Source organism: Melospiza georgiana, chromosome 3, assembly GCF_028018845.1.
Source record: "Melospiza georgiana isolate bMelGeo1 chromosome 3, bMelGeo1.pri, whole genome shotgun sequence".
NCBI classification, from domain to species: Eukaryota; Metazoa; Chordata; class Aves; order Passeriformes; family Passerellidae; genus Melospiza; species Melospiza georgiana.
This window is the reverse complement of record NC_080432.1, coordinates 46,226,139-46,246,770: the sequence shown is the minus strand read 5'-3', so window position 1 is coordinate 46,246,770 and position 20,632 is coordinate 46,226,139. Positions and strand designations below refer to the sequence as shown.

The 20,632-nt window shown below is 43.2% G+C and overlaps 1 protein-coding gene across 1 annotated transcript in view; it reads right to left on the bottom strand.

The window, feature by feature from the left end:
- The window catches only part of KIF26B (kinesin family member 26B), a 253,565-nt gene that overhangs the window by 14,353 nt on the left and 218,580 nt on the right, over positions 1 to 20,632 (bottom strand). Inside the window, exons 10-11 of the mRNA XM_058019915.1 lie at positions 9,725 to 9,887; positions 5,168 to 8,600 (exon numbers count right to left, since the gene is read on the bottom strand). Of these exons, the coding sequence (XP_057875898.1) occupies positions 5,168 to 8,600; positions 9,725 to 9,887 (3,596 nt within the window). The remainder of the gene's footprint in view (positions 1 to 5,167; positions 8,601 to 9,724; positions 9,888 to 20,632) is intronic.

Here is a 20,632-nt window from a genome sequence, read left to right as displayed (position 1 = left end):
AAGCCTGTAGGTCTAACTCAATGCTACATGGGATGGGGACTTTCTCAGGTATCCAACCCTATCTCAGAGGGAACAGGAAAGAAAACTGCTCCAGGAAGACCAGTGTCATCTCCATAAAATGCGTTGTTTATGATGAATGATCTCAGAACCTCTCCTGTTCTGTTCCTCTCAGGGAAGGAGGTTTCCTTACAGAGACTACTGAAACACTGTAAGGAACAGGAACCTGTAAATATATGTAGGAGAGGGCAGAAAACTCTGGAAAAAACACAGTTATGCACATAACATGAAAATGCAAACAGGAGTTGGCTTTACTGGGTAAAACTTATTAGAGCCTGGACTCTTCCTTTGCTACTATCTCATAGTGGGTGAGGTCCAGAATTAACACCAAGGCTCCATCTTTGAAATCATCCAGTCATGTTTGGCATTGAGAATTATTTTAAAGCAATGCCCACATACATCCAAACTCAGTAAAAGATGCTAAAAATCAAACCAGAAGAGCAAAAGGGAGGTAGATAACACTTTTGATCCAAGGATCTTGCTATTACATTTTTTTTTTTCTATCGGCATTATCTACTTTTATGAGCTGGTAACAAGAGAACTCAGAAATTACACGAGTTGCCCAAGGTGATACAGCGAACCAGCAGCACACCAGAGAATACAGCACAGATCTTGCAAGCCCTAATTTGCTGCCCTGGCTGCCTCCCTCTCATATCTGTTGCACCCCTGGGATACAAATAGAGCTTTGGTAAAACTAAAGTTCAACCAGAATGCACTTCCTGAGCACATACAGGACTATGTACCATGAAAGCACCCTTATCACTGCCTTTCCATGGGGAGGCACTGGGCCACCACACTTGGAATTTCTGGGGAGTTAAAAATAATAAATAAGTGCTGCAACTTATAACTGTACAAACTATGCCCTAACACGTCAGTGTGCTCAAGACAGCACTGCTTACCCAAGAGAGAGGAAGCTGGAGCCAGAGAAAGAAATATGGCTGAGATGCCAATTGTTTCTTACAGGGAAGGGCTAAGGTAGTGAACACAAAAATCAAAGTACAACATAGTTGTACAGATGATTTCAGGCAAAGAAGGAAGAAGGGCCTGCCAGAAAATGAAAATAGCAAGTGGAACTCTGTTTTCCATTGCTCAGCAAGGGCAGAGGAGGATGTATGGCAAAATCAGTTGTGGTTGAGGTTAGGAGTCAAGGGTGCCTGTAATTCAACCCTGGATCTGGCTCTCAGTAGGCTGAGGGCATCAGGCAACTCAGTAACACTCTCTACCTTCATTTCTCCATCTTAAAATGGGGTCTGGAGTAATATTTACACCACAGTGTGGATTAAAGAGAAACAATACAAAGCTTTGAAATGTACAACCACAGATCAGGGCTAAAGAGCTTTGTTTCTGCCACAAACAGTCACTTTGGGCCAATGTATGCTGACATGATGTTACAGAACCAATGTTGGATATTGGAAAAATGGGAATATTTATTAAATGCATAGGTTAGCAGGGGAAAGTCTTATGTGCCTTATGAGGCAAGCACATGATTTTTCAATAGGTACCAGAATGCAAAAGGAATTATTTTTATTATTATTTTCTTCTAATTTTATACACATACAATTTTGTACTGCACTGTCTGTGAACTGTACAGGTACCCAGGCAGAGCCCAAAAATTAACCTAAGGCTAACAGTGAAGGATATGAACTAGCTTTATCCTTCAAAAGCTGTCAGGGTAGGTCTGATGCTTCATGTATGACATTCAGGGCAGAAGCATCTACACATACAAATAATGCACTTAAGAGCACTGAAAGACAAGATCTTAATCTCAAGGAAAAATGATGTCTCTCCAATGTGTCAGAACTTCAAAAGTAATTGTGAGATCTTCTGGTGATTCTCTTAAAGACTCTTTATAGCTCCTTTTACAGGGGCCTTGGGCTGATTCATGTTGATCGTGTCTGACAGCCAGCATTTCTGTTAATAATAATCATAAATAAAGTGGACAAGGTTGCCTGACCTGAAATGAGCATATCTATAGTGCCATATCCATTACAGCACAGTGGATCTGTGACCGCAAATCAGGAAAGGTCCAATGCTCTTGACACTTTGTATTAAAATAATATCTGTCTTTTAGGATCTCAGAACCTTTGTGTGCTAGTTTTTCATTAAAAAGTGTTCCTTAAGAGATAACACTCACACTCTAAGAAAGGAGATGCTACAGATGATGAAAGACTACAAAACTTCTCATTTTTCCATTATGCAATAAAAATACATTTGCAAACAGCTCTATTCTCCCTTATACCTTAACTCCTCCTTCACGTTCTCCTGCATTGAAGTAATAATCCTGGTTTTATGCCATAATAAATCTGCTGACATGTGAAAAATTATACTATTATCAAACACATCAAAATAGAATTATGATTTCACTGCTGCCAGACCAAATGCAAACAGGAGCTGGGTTATATGAATGCGAAGCCTGATTAATTTCTGGGCAGTGGTTTTCCGCTAGAAATAGGCATGGTGGTAAAAATTGAGTTTTTAATTTCCATAAAACCCCTGGTTGCACTTATAAACAAGTCATACCAAACAATACAGGAATTACTTGCTGACATAGGGAATCACTTTCAAAAGTAAACTATCAGAGATGATACACTGAGAATCTCTCCACATCAGGTGACATGCTGAATTAAGAGAGAAGCATTGTAAATTACTTTAAGGGAGGTCAATGTGCCAGGCTATGCTGAGTCCACTGGGGCAGGCAATTTCCAAGGACACAGACAGGCCCTTCACTGAAAACCCTCCACCCCAGAGATTCATGTCCATCATTAGGCAGATAATTGCAATGTTGCTGACTAAGGAGAGAGGAACCACCTCACACCAGCAATTAGAATAGAGAGATTAATTTCTTGGCCAGCCAAAAAAAGGTGTATTTGGGGAAAAAGACAGGTCACACAGCAGTAAAAAAGCAGCAAAGCTAGGACTCCTCATGTTCCCTGCTAATCAAAGGTTCATACTTACCTCATCACTTGATAATTTTGTATACCTGCGCTGTATGACAAACCAGTGTCAATGTTCTACCAGGTAGGCTCAAGGCCTCTTCTTTCCTGGTGTGTCCTCCAGACTGCTACAGAAATAATCTTAACCCTCAGTCTCAAACAGATCTCTCCTTCACAACTCCCTTTTCATGACTACTGACGCAATGTTTAGTCCTGCACAGGGGTTATCAAAAGCCAAAGCTGTGAGCCAAAATGCAACCCTGATATAAAATACAACGCACACACATGAAGCTTGTCTGTAATTAGAACACCACAAAGACAATGCTTTTGTCACTCGTATTTCCAGCCTTGTCCAGCCTCCAATGTGCTATCAAAGCAGAGAGAAGTGAAACGAAACAATAGCAGTTTTGTGAGCATCAGAGTAAAAAAATATTGATCCCCTAGTGATTCAGTTTGGGGATGAACTCTGGAGTCTAAGGAATCCAGAGGTTGTGCCTGAAGCTTTCTCAGAGTTTTTTGTAAAATATGTCCCTTGGGGGACTAAGGGGAAAATTCTCTGGGATCTAATCTGTTCCCTCATCTGCACAGCTGCCTGGTTTTTTTTTCCCAGAAATTGATAAACTTTTCCATCTAAATGACCTGTGGAAAAAGTCCATATTAGATTGGCAGCTTCTCCACAAGACACAATCAAGTTGTCAGTTTACAACCACAAATGCCATCTCTGTGGACAGCTTTGTTTTCCTTTTTCACAAGATAGAAATCATCCTTCTCCTCCTTACAAGTTATCATTAAACAGTTCATATTTGAAAGGGGTTTTTAGAGGCAGAGCTCTTCAGAAAGAGGAAAATCAATTTATTACCATTTAAGTGAAAGGCTAGGAAAAGAGATTTTCCAAGAAGATGCAAAGTTACTTTCAGAAATAATATTCAGTCATTTGGTCTGGGCTTGCATTATGCAGAATGATCACTTTCAGATGCATCTTCTGAACAGGTACAGGTACAGGTTCTGAATCAGCCCTGCATTTATGGATGCATTTTAATAGCAGAATCTATTGCATTTACATCTGTGCTGCACATGTTCTTTCTGCTACCACAGTCAAGAGCATAAAGAAAGGGAGAGTTATGCATTACTCTGTTCACTGGAAATGAATTCCAGAGGTGAGTATCATAGCAAGTGGAATGGCTGGTGAATTAGGAACACTATGAGAAAAACACAATTTAGAAAGACCCAGCTACTGTAGAATAAGTAGCTACTGATATTCCACATACCTGTGCCACCAGGTCCGATGTCAACCTGAATTTTTTTCAGAAGTAGATTAGTCAGGACTTGCACTACAAGTTGGGAAAACAGTACCCAGGAAAAATGTGAACTGACCAGCTCATGAATGGTCCCCATCCCTGTTCTGCAACTTTATGAAACTTGCTCTCGTGGAAAGAGGTACCTGCACAGGAAGCTCTTGCTATCTAATTTAAAAGTCCTGATGTAGTGTGAAGCTACTGGGGATTATGTCTGAACAAAGATGAAGTCTTCCCAATCCATTCCATGATCACAAAAAAGTTCCAGATTTGAAAGTGCTTCAGTGCAGTAATTCCCATATATTGTTCTTAATATTAACTATTATTTATTATCAATAAATTTCTGGGAAAAGAAGCCACAACTCAAAAGGCAAGAGTCTCAGGTACAGGATAACATCTTTCAAGGGGCATGGACACATTTTTGCTCCATCTCCTATGTGGGGAGAAGGAACTCAACAATGGTTTCAGATGGACCTTTGGGCACACAAGGAGCAGAAGCAGGCTCACAAGAGATACAGCCATTCAGCAAGACTCTGGTCTTGGGCTGGTGAAACATGCATTTAAGGCACCTTTCTGGAATCAAATCAGAAATATATTTGTATTGAATGTGGCTGTCACTAGCAAAACTAAGTTTTTGTTCATTGGAAGCAAACCGAAGTGAAAGAGGTCAGTAAAAGACTCCACAGCAAAGGCAATACAACCACACAGGATTAGTGAATGTACCAAAAGGAAAAAAGGCAGAGCCTTGGATGCTTACCATGCCCTTGCTTCTCAGCTAAGAGGTGGAACTGGTATTTAACTAGCTCACCCTTAGGGCCAGCCTACCCCTGAGTACTAATCTGCTTTGGTCTGTGTCCCTCTTTCCCACCACCACACGCTTACCTGCATTCAGTCGTTTCTTTGGGGTTTTGAGGCTGCGGCACCTGCCGCTGGCAGAGCTGCTGTTCTCGCTCATGGAGTCCTGTGCTGAGGAGGCGCTGCCCGTCGCCTCGCTGTCCCTCATCATGCTCTCGTAGCCACTGCTGCCCCCACTGTGGTAGAAGAGGGCTGTTTTCCCCATGGCAGGGGGCAGCTCCCCGCTCAGGACGCTGCTGTTGTCGCTGCCGTGGCCACTGCTGCAGCGGTGCGGCTTCCGAGGAGGGGTGATCTTGCTGTAGGGGGAAGGCAGCATGTGAACAGCTGGCTTCTCATCTCCAGGAAGGCCCCCACGCTCCTCTGTCTCCAGGCTTCCCGGCAGCTGAACGCCTCTGGCACTGGTGCTCCCTTGGAGCAGCTCTGAAATCCGCCCATTGACAGCTCGAAGGGGCAATTTGGAAGCAAGGCTGGAGCCCCGGCTTCTGCTGAGGGACTGCATTGACCAGGACATGTTCTTCCCACTTGGGGGCAAACTGGAGCTCTGCCCCATGGACTGAGGCAGAGACTTGGTGGAGAAGCTGAGTGTTTTGGTGGCAGAGGCAGAGAGGCTGCGGGCCTTGGGACTTGCCAGCAGGAGCTTGCTGACAGCAGAGATCTTGGACTGGCTGGCTTTTGGGGAAGCACCTGCCGACTGGGAGAGGCCCGAGTTGGTGGGTGAGGACATGGCACTGCGGCTGAGGCTCCTTCCAGCCCTAGGCATGGTGGTGTCTCTGCCAGGGCTCATTTTGGAGCTCACAGAGGACAGACTTTCTGCTCTTTCCAGCGACAAACACTCATAGTGGCTTCCTGTGGACCTCCCTAGGGAGTTGGTCCTGCTGGCAAGCTGCTCCAGTTTGGCACTGAAGAGCTTGCTGCTGCTGTTGTTGATGCTGCTGTCTATGCCAGGGCCTTTTAGTTTGGCATTCTGCTCCTCGGGGAAGCTGGCCAGGAAGGACACAGGCTGGCTGGAGGGACTGCTCGTGGTGCTGTTGGCTGCACTGTGCTGGGGGCTGGCTCTATTCTTCTGATCCAAGCTTGACTTTCTCACAGGTGGTAGAGGAGGGGTCCCTTTGGGACGAGTGAGTATGCAGTGTTTGGGAGAGGCCATTTTCTTGTCAAGACTAGCCCTAGAAAACTGGGGAAGGGCAGGAGAATTGACTCCACTGCTGTCAGTAAAAGTGGGATGGAGATGACTATCAGATTCCTCCACCTTGCTTGCCTTTGGGAGCCCTCGAGGGAGGCTACAATTCTTCAAGCCATCACTGGAATGAACAGGGCTTTGGGTTGCAGAGCTGGATGCTGCCACCTCACATCCATCCACAACCCTTTTTAGACTGTCAGATCCTGGGGAAGTAGAGGTGTCCCCACTGCTAGTGCTAAACCTGTCCATGGAGGACTGTTTTGTGCTGTGCTCAGGCTTGGCTGAAACCATGACTGTATCAGGCCTTGGCCCATCACTGCTCCCAGAGCTGTCCTTTTTAACATCTTCTTCTCTCTTCAACCAAGGGTCTTCAAATTTTATAACCTTTTTAGCAATGGATTCTTTCCCATCATGGGGATGAACAGCCTTTGGGTCTGCTGTCACAGCTGGTACAGCATCATCAGTGTCTTGAGCTTTGAAGGAATTAACAGCAATACATGGATACACGGTAATGTTCGTCTTCATTGGGATGTAGCCCTCACAGCTGCTGAGACTTGCTGTGTTTTTGATTGTGACAGTAGTTTTGCCTAGAGCTGATATTTTACAGCCTTTGATGGGTGGCACTTTGCCGAAAGCTTCCTCCCCCATTTCTGACATTATAAGCATGTTGTCAGTCACTGACTTCTGTTTGTCACTTACACAAATCATGCTGGCACTTTGTATGGTGCTTGCAAACTCAGAGACAGGGGGCTCTGCCATAGCTTCCCCGTGCCCATAGCACGCCTGGGCTATGAAGCTGTGGCACGACTGTTCACCGTCACTGCCCGTGCTCATTTCGCTCAGCCACGAGCTGATGGATGAGCGCCTGCTGCCATCGTCTTGGGGTTTGTCATCCAGACTCAGCTTTGGAAGTGGAAGGAACTGTGTGATGCTGACTTCAGACACAGGAGCTGCACTGGAGTAACACTCAAGATCTTCAGAGATACTGCTGATAATACTGACTGGCCTAGAGCCAGAGGCCAAAGCCTGCACGGAGCAGTCACTGTTAAAACTGATGATACTGGTTGGGCGCCCATTGTCAAGGACACCACTAATGGTCAGCTCTTCCACAAGGGTGAACACAAGCTCATCCTCTCCGTTCAGCTCCAATGGCTGCTGCACAGTCACCATGGTTGTGCTCAGAATCTCTTTCTTGGATTCTGGAGAAATGCTTTGTTGCCCATCTTCATTGAGAACGGTCTCTTCAAAATCCCCATTGTTGGACGACACTGACTTTTTCATAATCTGAGGGCTCATACCTACAGGTGGGGTCCGGATTTCTGGCTGTAATAAAGATTCAGTAGATGTCATGGTGGCATCCTTACTCAGGGGAGCTGGTGGGGGAGTGGAGCTGGGCAGGACTCCTTTCTGTGTGTAGACCTTGCACCTCTGGGAAGGAGAAGTTGGTGGCTTATACTCAGATGTCTTTGAGAGGCTTGCAATGCCAAGCCGGGGGGAACCCATTGGCCGAGGTTTGCCTTCCACAAATCCAGAGGTGTTGAGCCCTTCTCTGCTGCTCTGCAAGCTGGTGCTGTGTGCTAACTGACAAGAGTTAAGCTCTTTACTAGAGCTGCCCGTTACACTCCTGGGAGAAGAAGGAGTTGAAAGATTGGTAAGAGCTCCAGAAGGAACAGGGGAGTGATTTCTTCTAGTTTTGCTGGGTGTTGTGTTTGTATTTTCCTTGGCTTCTCTATCAGGATGCTGACATTCTGGCATCGTATCTTCCTTATCTGACTCTGGTAAGTGGCTAAGCTCTGCCAGCTGGCTTGAGACAGCACACTTAGACATCTGGTCTGAACTAAATTGAGCAGGCATCTCTTCAAAGGGAAATTTGTCAGTCTCTTCACTGCCATCAATGCAATCCAGTCTCTCCTGGAGCTCTGCAAAGGTGTTGCACTTCAGGCAGTCTCTTTCAGATGCGCTGGGCCCTGATTCACTAACTTCCTCCAACCTGCCCTCATTTTTGGTCTTTTGCAGAGCAGGAACTATGGGAACAAAGTCAGGGGGACCCTCGTTATCTGTCAGTTCCTTGTCAGAGAGGGCAGTGCCATTGGGGCCAACGTAAATCACCGTGTCACACGACTGCTCACTGCTGGATGAATAATCAGGATCACTTGATAAATGCAAAATAGGGAAGTCTGGGTCCACAGTGTTTCTAGAATGGAAAGGTCTCAGCTGGGTTGGCCTCCGCATCCGTCCCTCCTCACAAGAGCTCTCTCCTCCAGAAGAACTTGATGTGTACTGCAACATGAGAGAGAGAGAGAGAGAGAGAGAGAGAGAGTGTCTATGACATTTCAGCATTGCAAGCTTCTCCTTGCACAAACTGCATACACAAAAAAAATCATGGTCACATATGAACTGGGAGATCTCTAAACTAAGGTACAAAGCTCTGAAGCTGCTTATCCACAGCCCTGGAGCAAAACCATAGCTATGTTCAATGGAGAACCCAAGGTCCCAGCTCTGAGTCCCAGTCAAAATCACAAGACTTAAAAAAAATGTACTAAAAATATGGATTAAGATACCTCCCTTAACTGAGCCTGGCCAAAGAAATCAGGTATTTGGCAAAGGCTTTGCTGATTTTGTGCGTGCATGTACATTTGTGTATTTGAAGAAGAACAAGAAAACTGATTACATATGATCCCATACTACCAGTGTGTGGAATTGTATAATGTGCACTCAGAGGTCTCTGGAGACACAGTGTTCTGATGGTGTGTGGACTGAACCCTTCATTTGTCTCTCTTCAATCAATTGGCAAAAAAAGGTTTGTCAATCTGCCAATTAAAATGAAATGCATAACATTCATTCATTCTGCCCAATTCACATCATAAGTTGCACGGAAGCAACCAGAACTCTCTAACGTGAAAATGGATATAGTCCATCTTCACTCTACTTGGAAAATCTTTCACCCATATTTAGAAGCAATAGGAATAAAAAGTTGGTCAATGTTGGCCTTGGACACAGTAGTTCTGCCCTTTATTTTGCTTCTGCTCCCTCTGAGAAGCATTGAGAACCTAATTCTTAATTAATCCAAATTTTCTTTAACTCTACAGCAGTTTTACTCCTTATTATTTCATTTAGCACTAAGAGTATAAAGGAAAATAAATGCTCTCTGACAGTTATATTATTAAACAAGGTCAGCTTACAAACCTGCTACAACAGATGTGTCCAAACTTACTCCTATGTCTCTGAAGCTGAAGCATTTACCTCTCTAATATTGCACTCTGACACTTGCCTAGGACTGGGTACATACATCCCATACACTTTGGAACTGATTACTGATTTGGTTACACGCTGCTTTACCCAGTTAAGGACTCTTCTTCCTCCTTCCTCCATCATTATTAGAAGGGAGTTACACATGGTCTTACCTTAGTTTTCTTTTTCTTCATCCTGAGGACCCTTGAGGCGATCTGGATGGTGGAGAGCGTCTCCGCGTAGTTGCCCGCGGCGGCTGAAATGTGAGCGATCATCGTGGTGCGGCAATTCATGTTCCCCAAGGACTCTCGGAGCAACATGGTCAGCTTGCTGTCTCTGCAAAATAAAGTGAATTAAGGCTACATTAGCCAGCAAGGTTTCGCTTTGGCCATCATGATGTAACTTGGGTCTTGGCAAGATATTTTCTCCTCTTTTTAATAGAATCCTAATTACTTTTTTCCCTCAGGTCTGCACTACGTTGTGCAGCTGAGCATGCTGAAAGATCCTGGACTACAATTCAAACTTCTTTTCCCACTTTCCCTTTTCTGACTCCTTTTCAGCTCAGTCCTTCTCCATTGCCACCATTGCCAACAGAGAGATGCAGACCAGCGCTGGAGGCTGTTAAGGAGCCACAGCAGCAAACATCAAACTGCTGCTCTTCTGAAGTGCACAGTGCCCAGACAAACCCTGGCTCAGCTCTGGAGGACAAGAGGGTACTGGATAAGATTACAGAACAAAATTTTTTTGTTGCCTTATAGGGCATTGGGTAACTCAATATTAGTAACAGTTAAGCCACTGAAGTCAATTTTGGATGATGCTGGTAAAATACAAACCAATCAAGCCTTCAGACTTCACACAATTGTTCTTTCCTATTAGATCTTTTCTTTCACTGAGGCAGAAATCAAATTTTCTGTTCTTGCCATTTACTCTATTGTTCAGCCTCAGATAGCTTTTGAAATGCTGATGCCTTATTGTGGGGCTGTGTGTGACTAGACTGAGAATATGAATTTTAACAGAATAATGGTGCATATATAATACTTTTGAGGTGGTCATCTAATCCTGTAGTCAGAAACACACAATATATAATTTTTAAAGAGACCTTTAGCTCCGAGGTGTAAAGTCAGCTGGATGGTTATTTGGGAAATGGCATTGTCTTGAAGAGTGTCTCCCTATGCTAAAGGTTATGGATGATGACTACATACAGCTGGAAACAAAGACAGCAACAGCCTGATATTTACCTATCACTAAAGGAACTGCATTCGCTGTTGTAATGATGGTCAGTGGCTACGGATCAGATTTTTGGGGCTCACTGTTAAATATCTGCAAATGACCTGTGGTGCATGTGTGTCCTTGTTTTCTCACTTGAGATTTCCAGCTCACAGGAACACTGCATAAAGCTGCAGCTGCTGGGAACTGAAGCTATGCCTACTTTGGGGACCGATGGGCAAACACCAAAACCCTTGGACCTCTCTTTTTGATTGAATAAATAACAACATTTGAGGTGCATATTTTGATGCAATAGCTCTGGAGGGTTCTCATCTCCTGAGGCTTCTAAAACTTGCAATTTCAGCTTGACTAGAAATACTGAAAATAAAACTTTTTTTTTTATTTCAGGATTTCTGCTTCCATCTGCTCCAGACACATTGAAGACACATCTAGTGTCTTTGAGAAGCAAACAAACATCCATAAAGACTATACTGAGACAGCCTCACTCATTTCACTTGTAACCTAAGGCTGCTTTGAATCCACAGATCCAGAGGTAATAGGTTGCTGTGTCTCAGGTTCGTGTCCCTCTTTTCCATCACGGAATAATTAAGACGTCAAATTTTGTACATCAGTTACTGTCACTCCAATGCAGAGTAACACAGAAATTATTAACATCTCCACAGAAATCAATAACAAGCCTTCCATTTGCCAGTGCTTCTATAATAACAAAACATGAGACGACAGGGGAAAGTGCAGAAGAGTATATTACAAACATGTTGGTCTCCTGAGAATGCATAATCCATGCAGCCAGCATCAGCACTGAGGTGTGGCTCTCCTAGAGATACATGCATTAGGAATATAAAATAATCTGTGCCATCTGCCTTGTACTGAAATACCCATTTGCATGAAGAATAACAATACCGAAGAAATATCTATTTATAATTCATCCTCTGACATGGATGGGAACTAAAGGGTAGATTTGTTAAGGATTAAAGCATGAACCTAGCAGTAAAAAGCCCAGCTAGCACTGATTTCTAATTTCAGTTTGTTCATTCAGCACAGGCTACATCTTGACTCTCAAATTCACCTTGTACCCAGAAAAATAACCGACCTCACATCACTACTGTACTGTACTGAAAAATAACATACAGAGGGAGAAAGTTACTAAACAAAGATTTTTGTCAAATCTGGATATTGTCATAAGACAAGTTCAGCTGTTCAGGGTTCACTGACCTCTCACAATAACTCTCACCTAGTAACTTCCAAAGGAAAGAAAGAAAGAAAATAGAAGAGAATGTAAGACACAAAAATGTGTGGCCTAATTTTTAACTCACTCTATCCTCTTCAATTAAAACATTGGTAAAACATTCTGGATGTCTCACTGAAATCTGCTTGGCAGCCAGTGTGAGACACAAAGTAGATGCTTTGTTCTCATGAGTGCGGGCATGGTATTCTGCCCGAAAAAAAATGAATAGCTATGAATTATTTCATTAGGTCATTTGTGAGCTTTTATCTGAAAATGCAAAATTTCCTGTGAAAGCAGAAGTTTTACAAAGAGGTCTGCACTTCTGCATTGGAAAGGCTTTGAGAAGCAAGACCTTTGTTGATCCTCTGGCTCTGCAATCTAAACTAAGACACAGGAAATTTTGAAGAAAGTTACAGAGTCTGCTGCTCCCAGGTGTATGTTGCTCACTGTGTTAAGCAGAGGCTGGCTAGCAGAAGATTTCTCATGGCAGCAGAGTGAAATGCATCAATGTCTTCATGGAAAATAAGAGAACTTCAGGAATGCTAATGGTCTATTTCTATTCTGCTCCAAAAGTAATAAAAATTATAGGTCAGAGCAGAAAAATGACTCCACTTTATATACCTGTCTTCATTTTAAATGTTCTTCTATCCCATCCACTAATGTTTTTATAGTTTAGGAAATTTACCCTAAACCATCATGATTATGGGGACATAAAACACATACAAAATTGAAGGTGGGGTCAGGATACCCCATTTCAGACTCCAAAGCCTGTATATCAGTAAGTCAATTCTACAGTCTTTTCAGTACTTCAAAGTCACCTCATTTTTTTCTAACTACATCACTTGTTCTAATAAAATACATTACCTTTACTTGTAAACTTTTTCTTGCCTAGCTTCTAGGCAATCATGGCTACAGAAGAAAAGCTACTAAATATTATTCATATATATCCCACATAGGTAAAAACCAAAAATAAAGTATGCAAAGTGGTACCCCTGGCAAAGTCCAGAGGCAAGAGCCCTGTGTGCAGGAGACTAAACTCAGGTGTCTCTACAATGTCAGCAGGTACAGTACAGAGGTGCAGACTACTAGGCAGAAAGCCTTGGTTTATTCAGATGTACATCTTCCTTTCAGTGAAAAAGAAAGATTCATGCTCCTCTTATACACATCTGTATTTCCCTTCCTCATGAATGATTAATTATACTCAACTTCAAACAACACAGAATCTTGAACTGAAGAATGAAGCATGTAATATCATGATACGTGTCCTTAGACACTGCATAAATCCCAGTTGCCCATGTACATTTAGTCAGTCTTTAATTTTGTGACTGGATGTTATTTTTCCACTAGAGCCCTGCCTCAAACCCTGCACAGAATAAACAGTGCTCACTGAACCATAAGTTATTTAATCTTTCTTTTAATCCTTGCCTTGCAATGCATGGATTTATGCCTTATTTACTGTTAGAACTATAAAAACTCTGCTCTGAATACTGAATGACCGATTCCTTCAAAGTCTCTTTATAACTTTTTCTTTTCCCTGTGGAGCTCATCAATGCAGTACCTGATGAATGCCCCTGAGGTGAGGCATATATTCCTCTGATAATACCTGAAACATTGAAGACTTCATTAAGTATAGGTGTTTGGTGTGAAGCACAGATCTTGATCATTATACAGTCTTCATGTTCAAAGTATAGCTAACTTGGACCTTATCTCCCACAGCAAATGGGGCAGCTGGTTCTCAAATCAGGATACCCCAAAAACAGGAACATACAATTAGCAGCCCATCTAAAAGTTTTAGGAACACATTGTCAGAACTAATCTGAAGGTAGTATCGGTCCTTTTATAATATCTCCTTTCTCTTCCACACTCCTCCATCCCATTCTCCATGTTTAGTGACAATGACCACATCACCATACAGTCCTGATTCATGTCTAAAGCAGGTCCTTTATCTGCCTTGAAAAAAGATGATATTTTGGGATGGAGGGAGAGCCGTGAAAGGACAACACAATATACATAGCCCGTTAATTTTGACATTTCCTGACTCTATAGCAATTGATTTTAGGCTCTAAATGCACTTATTATATGTATTTGATGTAATTTCATGTAGATTTGTGGTTACACTTCAATGAGACATCTGCAAGCTTGGAACATTCCTGTGTATAAAAAAGCCTCAGTTTCTAAACTAGCTGGCAGCAGCAGCTGGCTGACACCTTTTGTTTGGACAAGCAGTAGAGAAGGAGAATATGACTTACAATTTACCAGGGGGTTTTCTAACATTTGCTACCTGTAGAAAAACACTAAGATTTGGGAGTAACACACTCCTTTCGTGCACTGTAGAAAAGCTGTGCTCTCGTGTGTTCATAGCCTTTTTGACATGCTCTTCTCTGATCAGACCTACAATCCTACAATCTTCTATCAGAGTCTATCCTGGGCTTTCCTCATTTAACCTTTTTGCTTGTTCTTGTTCCCATACCCAGTTCCTCCCCAAAACAGCCTGGCAGAGCTCCGTTTCATCCTGCAGTGGTCTAAGAAGCTACACCAGACTTTGCCATTCTCCAGCATCACTGCTAGACACTCTTCCAATATTAAATTCCTCTTTTCTCCCCCTCTTCCTCCCATTAACATCTTCCACTCTCTCTGTCTGACCTCCAAGGCCTCTGTCCCAACTCAAGCTCCCCCCACAGCTGTTCAGTGACACCCAGCAGAGAAATCCCAAAACATGGCCATCATTTGGCATGGCTGCTGTATCATGCTGTCAGGTGAGGGGCAGAGAATGGTCAGTGCCTTCCTGGATCTTTCTCTGCCAGGTCCTCCAGCTTTAAGAAGATCTGTGTGTTCAAAGCGAGCCACATAGAAAAGAGGCAAACGGTAATTGCCTTTGTGTAGGGCTGCAAAATAGAATTCATGAATAGAAAATGAAGCAATAAGAATAAATATTGTGCTCAGGAAATTCACAGGAATTTTTCTTGCCCAGCATTTTATTCTGTGTATGGGAGACACAAACACAGAATTGTTTCACAAAAAGGAGGCAATACTGGAGAGGAAGATCCAGCTGAAGTGTTGGAATAATGATTTTTCTGTGGAATTATTTACCCAATTGTATTATACATTTTGTTTTCTTTCCTGCATCTGCCCCCTCCCCACCCCCCCACCTTAATAACAAACACTTTCTTTGTTTTCCCCTTCCTGTCACCCCACTACTATGCAGATTTTGGCTATTCAATGACAACAGCAGCACCATCAGAAATAGGAATAATAACATTCCACAAGGGAGACTATACAATAGTACAGCTAAGCTTTAGCAAGTGTAAGACAGCATGTTTGTGCTCTCTATTAATCATATACCTTAGTGTCTTCCTAGGCACTTGGCCAAAAGGAGAAAGTTGTCGACTGCCTCCAGGTGTTATGGTTACAGCATCAGATGATGTATGCCCTCAGGTGTCTTGTAATCTAATTATTTATAGAGGTATGTCAAAGGAAAAAAAATCTCAGTAACTATGACAGTCATTTTTGATCATAATGTCTTAACTCTGCTCCTTTGAGCTGATGCACTGCTTTATTCACAGCAATAAATGTTTACATTACAAAGGAGCCACATAAAAACTATATGGGGTTTTGGCTCCTACTACATGGGAATAATCTCTACAAAGGACAGTTTATAGCTCAAAAAGCACAAGCCCAACAGCGGATGTTACAGGTGTGTAACAGCTGAGTTCACTATGAACCAGTATAGTTTGCTTAGCTATGTCTTTCCTTTCTGTTAATAATTTTGAGAGAGAGAGAAAGGAAATGGGAGCAATGTGTGTAGGCACAGGCAAAATGAGTCCAGGTGGGGAGATAAAGCCCTTGGAGGTTCAGCCATGTGAGCCTGGCTTTGTTAGCAGAACAAAACGAGGCAGTTGAAGAAAGATGGGTAAAGTGTTGGACCTTTAACCTGGGGAATTCTTCACCTGGTGAAATGAGGCACTGGGGAGACAATGAACTTGCTCCAGGTGGAAACTGACGAGCCTTAAAGGGAAAATGAAGCATAGTGGAAATTTCCATTGCCACTGCAGTTAGTTATCTTGTATGAGGTGCACTAGCACAACACAGAACCCTGTGCTCTTGGCAGAGGGGAAGGGAGAGCTGAAAGGACTACACTGAGGGGACACTGTGCTCAGGTTCAGTACCAGGAAACTGCCACATCTGGAGGGGATGTGACACTACAGCAGCTGAGAAGTCAAGAGCAGGAGAAAAGTGTTGCTGCAGCCAAGTACAGGACTCAAATTGTACAAAATTCATATAAAATGTAGGAGGATTCCCTCTACAATTGTTATCTTTTAAGAGAAAAATGGCAACACATGAGCATGCGGCAGATACACAAAAGAGCATCTTTTGTTTATTTTTTTACCAAAGGCAGAAAAGCACACCAATGACAGAAGAACAGAAACCCATCGATGAGGCTGCACCTCAAATGAGTTCAGTTTTGGGCTCCTCACTGCAAGAAAGACATTGAGCTGCTTGAGCATGTCCAGAGAAGGGCAATGGAGCTGGAGAAGGGTCTGGAGCACAAATGAGGAGCGGCTGTGGCAGTCTGGAGGAAGGGAGGATGAGGGAAGATCCCACTGTTCTCTACAACCACCTGAAGGGAGACTGTAGCAAGATGGAAGTTGGCTTCCTCTCCCACGAGTCAGGGAACTACCCCTCTCACCATAAAAGGGGCTCAGTCAAGAGCACTAATTTTTATACAAAAGTTGCTCCAAAGCTGATGAAGCTTTAACAGTCTGCAAAACTGACAAGTTATTTTATGTTATTCATGAATGACAAAAAAGTTCCTAATTTTTTTAAGGTCTTGCTGACTGATCTCACAATAGAACTGTCTCCCAATAAAGCTCTTGCTGTCAAACAACTCCACTTTTACCTTTACATATTAAAGTGTGCATGGTTTCTGACAGTGCCAGCCCAGCTCTAAGCTGGGCACCACCATACTAGCTCTGAAGACACACAAAACCATTTTCTCCATCTTCTCATTTCTGCCTTGTGCCAGCAGTGAAGCAGAAGTCACACAAGATTCATTCAACGAATAAGAGAAAAAAGTTCCTCTCAGTCTTTTCCCCAGCCCTGTGAATTTTATGTAGTTTCGTTCAGGTGTACTTTGCACTTTGGCAATACCAAACAGAACACATACATCCTTACTTACAGTTCATTGTGTTACTCTAATGAGAGCTCAGAGATCCAGATGTAGCTTAAAGTCACAGTAAGGTGCAAGTTATGGGGTGGGAGAAAGGAGGTGGTTAGGAGCAGAGTTCTGCTGAGGGCCAGTTATTATTTCAGAGAGAAAACTACACTGAAAATGGAAAAAAATTATCCCTCTCCCCTCTGTACTTCGAATCTCAGCACAGAAACAAACACCATTCACAAGTAGCCATTAAAAACATCCAAACAATGCTCAGAGATAAGCAAAAGGAAAAGGATCCTAGTGGTCTGTTTCATTACAATGCCAGCTCGTCATAAATTCTAGCTGAAAAACACAAACTCAATTAATCCAGGGAGCTAATTAGGCTCAGCAACTCTATGTTAGAGCTAAAGACAGATTCCCCAAAATCAGCAGTGCCACTTGTTCAGGAAACATGCTCAATAAGTAAACTGTGATTTACAGGAGAAAAAAAATCCTGCACTTAAAACCAATAATGACCCAGATTTAAATAATTTAGGGACTCTGCACTTGGCTAGGCCAACTTCTACCAAGCTATGCTAATAAAGGGAAGGAAAATGTCCTTTCTCTCCCCATGTCCCTCCTTCCTTGGCTCCCTTACTTGGAAGTATTATGGCAACCACAAGTTTGGCTCAGTTCATCTGTATGGTATGGTTGTTTTATATGAGAGGACAACATAGCTGCTGTGGAATAGCAACTGGAGCAGCTTAGGAGCCTGCCTGTGCCCTGACAGTGCAGCAGGAGTGCTGGGAATGGAAGGGCTGGAATGCAGCTGAACAGTGCCTGTGCCTCTAGGGCAGTCACAGGGGGAAACACACAGCAAGAAAAAACGTGCAGAAACATTCCCTGACCATCTGCTGGGGACACATTCTGCAAAGCACCTTCACACCAGCCCCTCTGGGTGGCTGATATGAGCAGGAGCAGGGCAGAGGCTGCCTCAGCTTCCTCTCGGTGCCAACAAGCAGCCTAACTCCTGCCTTACCCTCACGCCAGGCAGCTCGGGAACCATCTCGGCCCTACCCTGTGACAACTGGGAGCAGGGACAGCGAGGGGACAGCAAGGGGACAGCGAGGGGACAGCGAGGGGACAGCTGGCTGCCCCTCAGCCCGGGCAGAGCTGCCGCACCCTGCGAGCCCCAGCCGGGGAGACAGCGGCCTGCCCCTCGCTGCGAGGGGTGCGAGACTTCAGATGGACCCAGGGGGGAATACCAGGGTTATTTCCTCAAACGCAAATGAACTTCAAATGTTTGTAATTGATACATGAATATTCATGATCTTTTGGGAGGATTTCATAATTACTTCATTCTGCTTAGGCTCATTTGATCTGCAGTAGCGACAGCAGTAGTTTACGCTCCTTCATCAAGATGCCAACAATTTGGCAGCATGACCTTCCCAGTTTCCTGTGCTGGAGAGCAGCTCTAGTTATTCTAATTGCAATCCCAAATGGAGTGGTACCTGAAAATAAATTGACTGCCGTTCAGTTTTAGAAACCACTCCACTTGGCACTGCTCCTTGTGTAAACAGATAACATCTCCAGGAAACTGGGAAGGTCACTCCACAAAACACTTCACATTCTGATAAGTAACATTTTATATGTCAACCTCCTAGAGCCTTCAGGCCACAGCATTATAGCAGAGGGCAGTGAAAGTGCACATCCTCCCATGTGGAAAGGGGGGGGAAAAAAAGGAAAAAAGGCAGACTTTGGTTGTCATTAATGATATGGAAATTAAACAATCTATCTATACCCCTCATTAGATGTATTCCCTAAAGAAAGTTAGGCTCAAGAGTTCATACTGCCTCTGCACCTGCACACAAGGCTGCCTTATCACATTCAGCAATAAACTTCCAGGCTTTTGGCAAATTCGAAGAAGGTTTGAGAAAATAATATGCAAAGTTTGAAGACAGTAAGTCTCTGTAAATGCTGGAAGGATTAGCAGCTGGGTGGATGGAGAGAAATCTTATTTGTGCTCCCACAGAATGAGACAAATGCTTTCAATTCCATTCTTGAACACACCAGAGAAAGCACATAGATGAGAGAAATTCCCAAACACAGGAATATTTTTGGCCAGTATTTACACCTTTTTGGATGCCAGACTGAGAGACAAGTTGTTAGAAACATTATGTTCTTGATGCTGGTGCTCACAAAACTGTTCATTTAGATCAACAGCAAAAAAAATATGCACTTACATGATACTGGTTCCTGATTAAAACTGCCAAAACCCAAAGTAAAGCAGTGAAAACATGAAACCATCAGCATTAAAGTAAAATATACAGTCAGAAGCCCCCTGTCATGCTTCCTTTTCTGGTAATCAGTGTAATACCTTTTAGATTTCCTTTTTACATACAGCTCCAAATTGCTTCGCAGAGATGCGTGAAACTGCTAAAACCTGATAAAAGAAGCAATCCCTGTCCATTGTCAAGGAAGATGAACTTTACAGCAGCCAAGCAATCTGCTAATTAGGATGGGAATTAAGCAGGTGAAGCAAGTTCCTAAAAGGAGGAATTTTTTGTGTCATCTCCCATTTCCAGCAGACACCCACTGGCCTCAGTTGTTCAACTCCAAACTAACTACAAATTAAAAACCCATGACTTCCATTTAGGAATAATGTATTGACATGTACAGGGACTATGTAAAGATCCTAGACAACATGCATAATTCTCTTTCCAAAAATCAGGATAAGTAAGAGGGGTAAGCATGCACTTAGCTATCTAACTTTATATGTCCATTTGCTTTAGAGAAGAGTAAGAAAGGTGACTTTGTCCATTACACCTATTTCTTTAAAAACCTAGGACTGAAAGCCAATTGCACCTCAAGGTCTCAATTTACTTTACTACTCAAGGGCCAAAATAAGTTTCTTAGACACGTGCAATGATGCTTGCAGAATGTAATGAACAGAGCATTCTCTGGCCTGCAAATCCTTGGCCTCTATATTTGTGCTGCCATCAGTCAATACAGTGGGGTGACCTTGTGAGGAAGTGGAGAGACACCAAGAACTCCTTTCACATAAAAATGAATGGCTATCAGGCAGCCAGAACTTTCTTCCACAGATGGGCTGAGCTATTCTCACAACTGGCTGATTGAGAGATGTGATGAGACAGGCTGAGCAATAGCAGTGATGATGGTGACTTGCATGGCAAACAAAGATCATTGATGAAAAATTTCCTGCCTGTGCCTGCATTTTGGTTTGGTCCACAAACCAGCCCCAGAAATTAGGATTTTATTAACTGAAATCCACTGGCACTGTGGTCCAAACCCAGCTGTCACTGAAGTCTCCAGAAAAGCTCCCATAAGCTTCATCAGCATCTGAACTGGGTTTTTATAGATTTAGTGACAGGATACATGAAACAAAGATAAACCCAGTCCCTTCTGACGTCAAATACATGGCATTGAAATTAAACTGTGGAACCACAGGCAGGTTGATGATGACAGTTTTGGCAG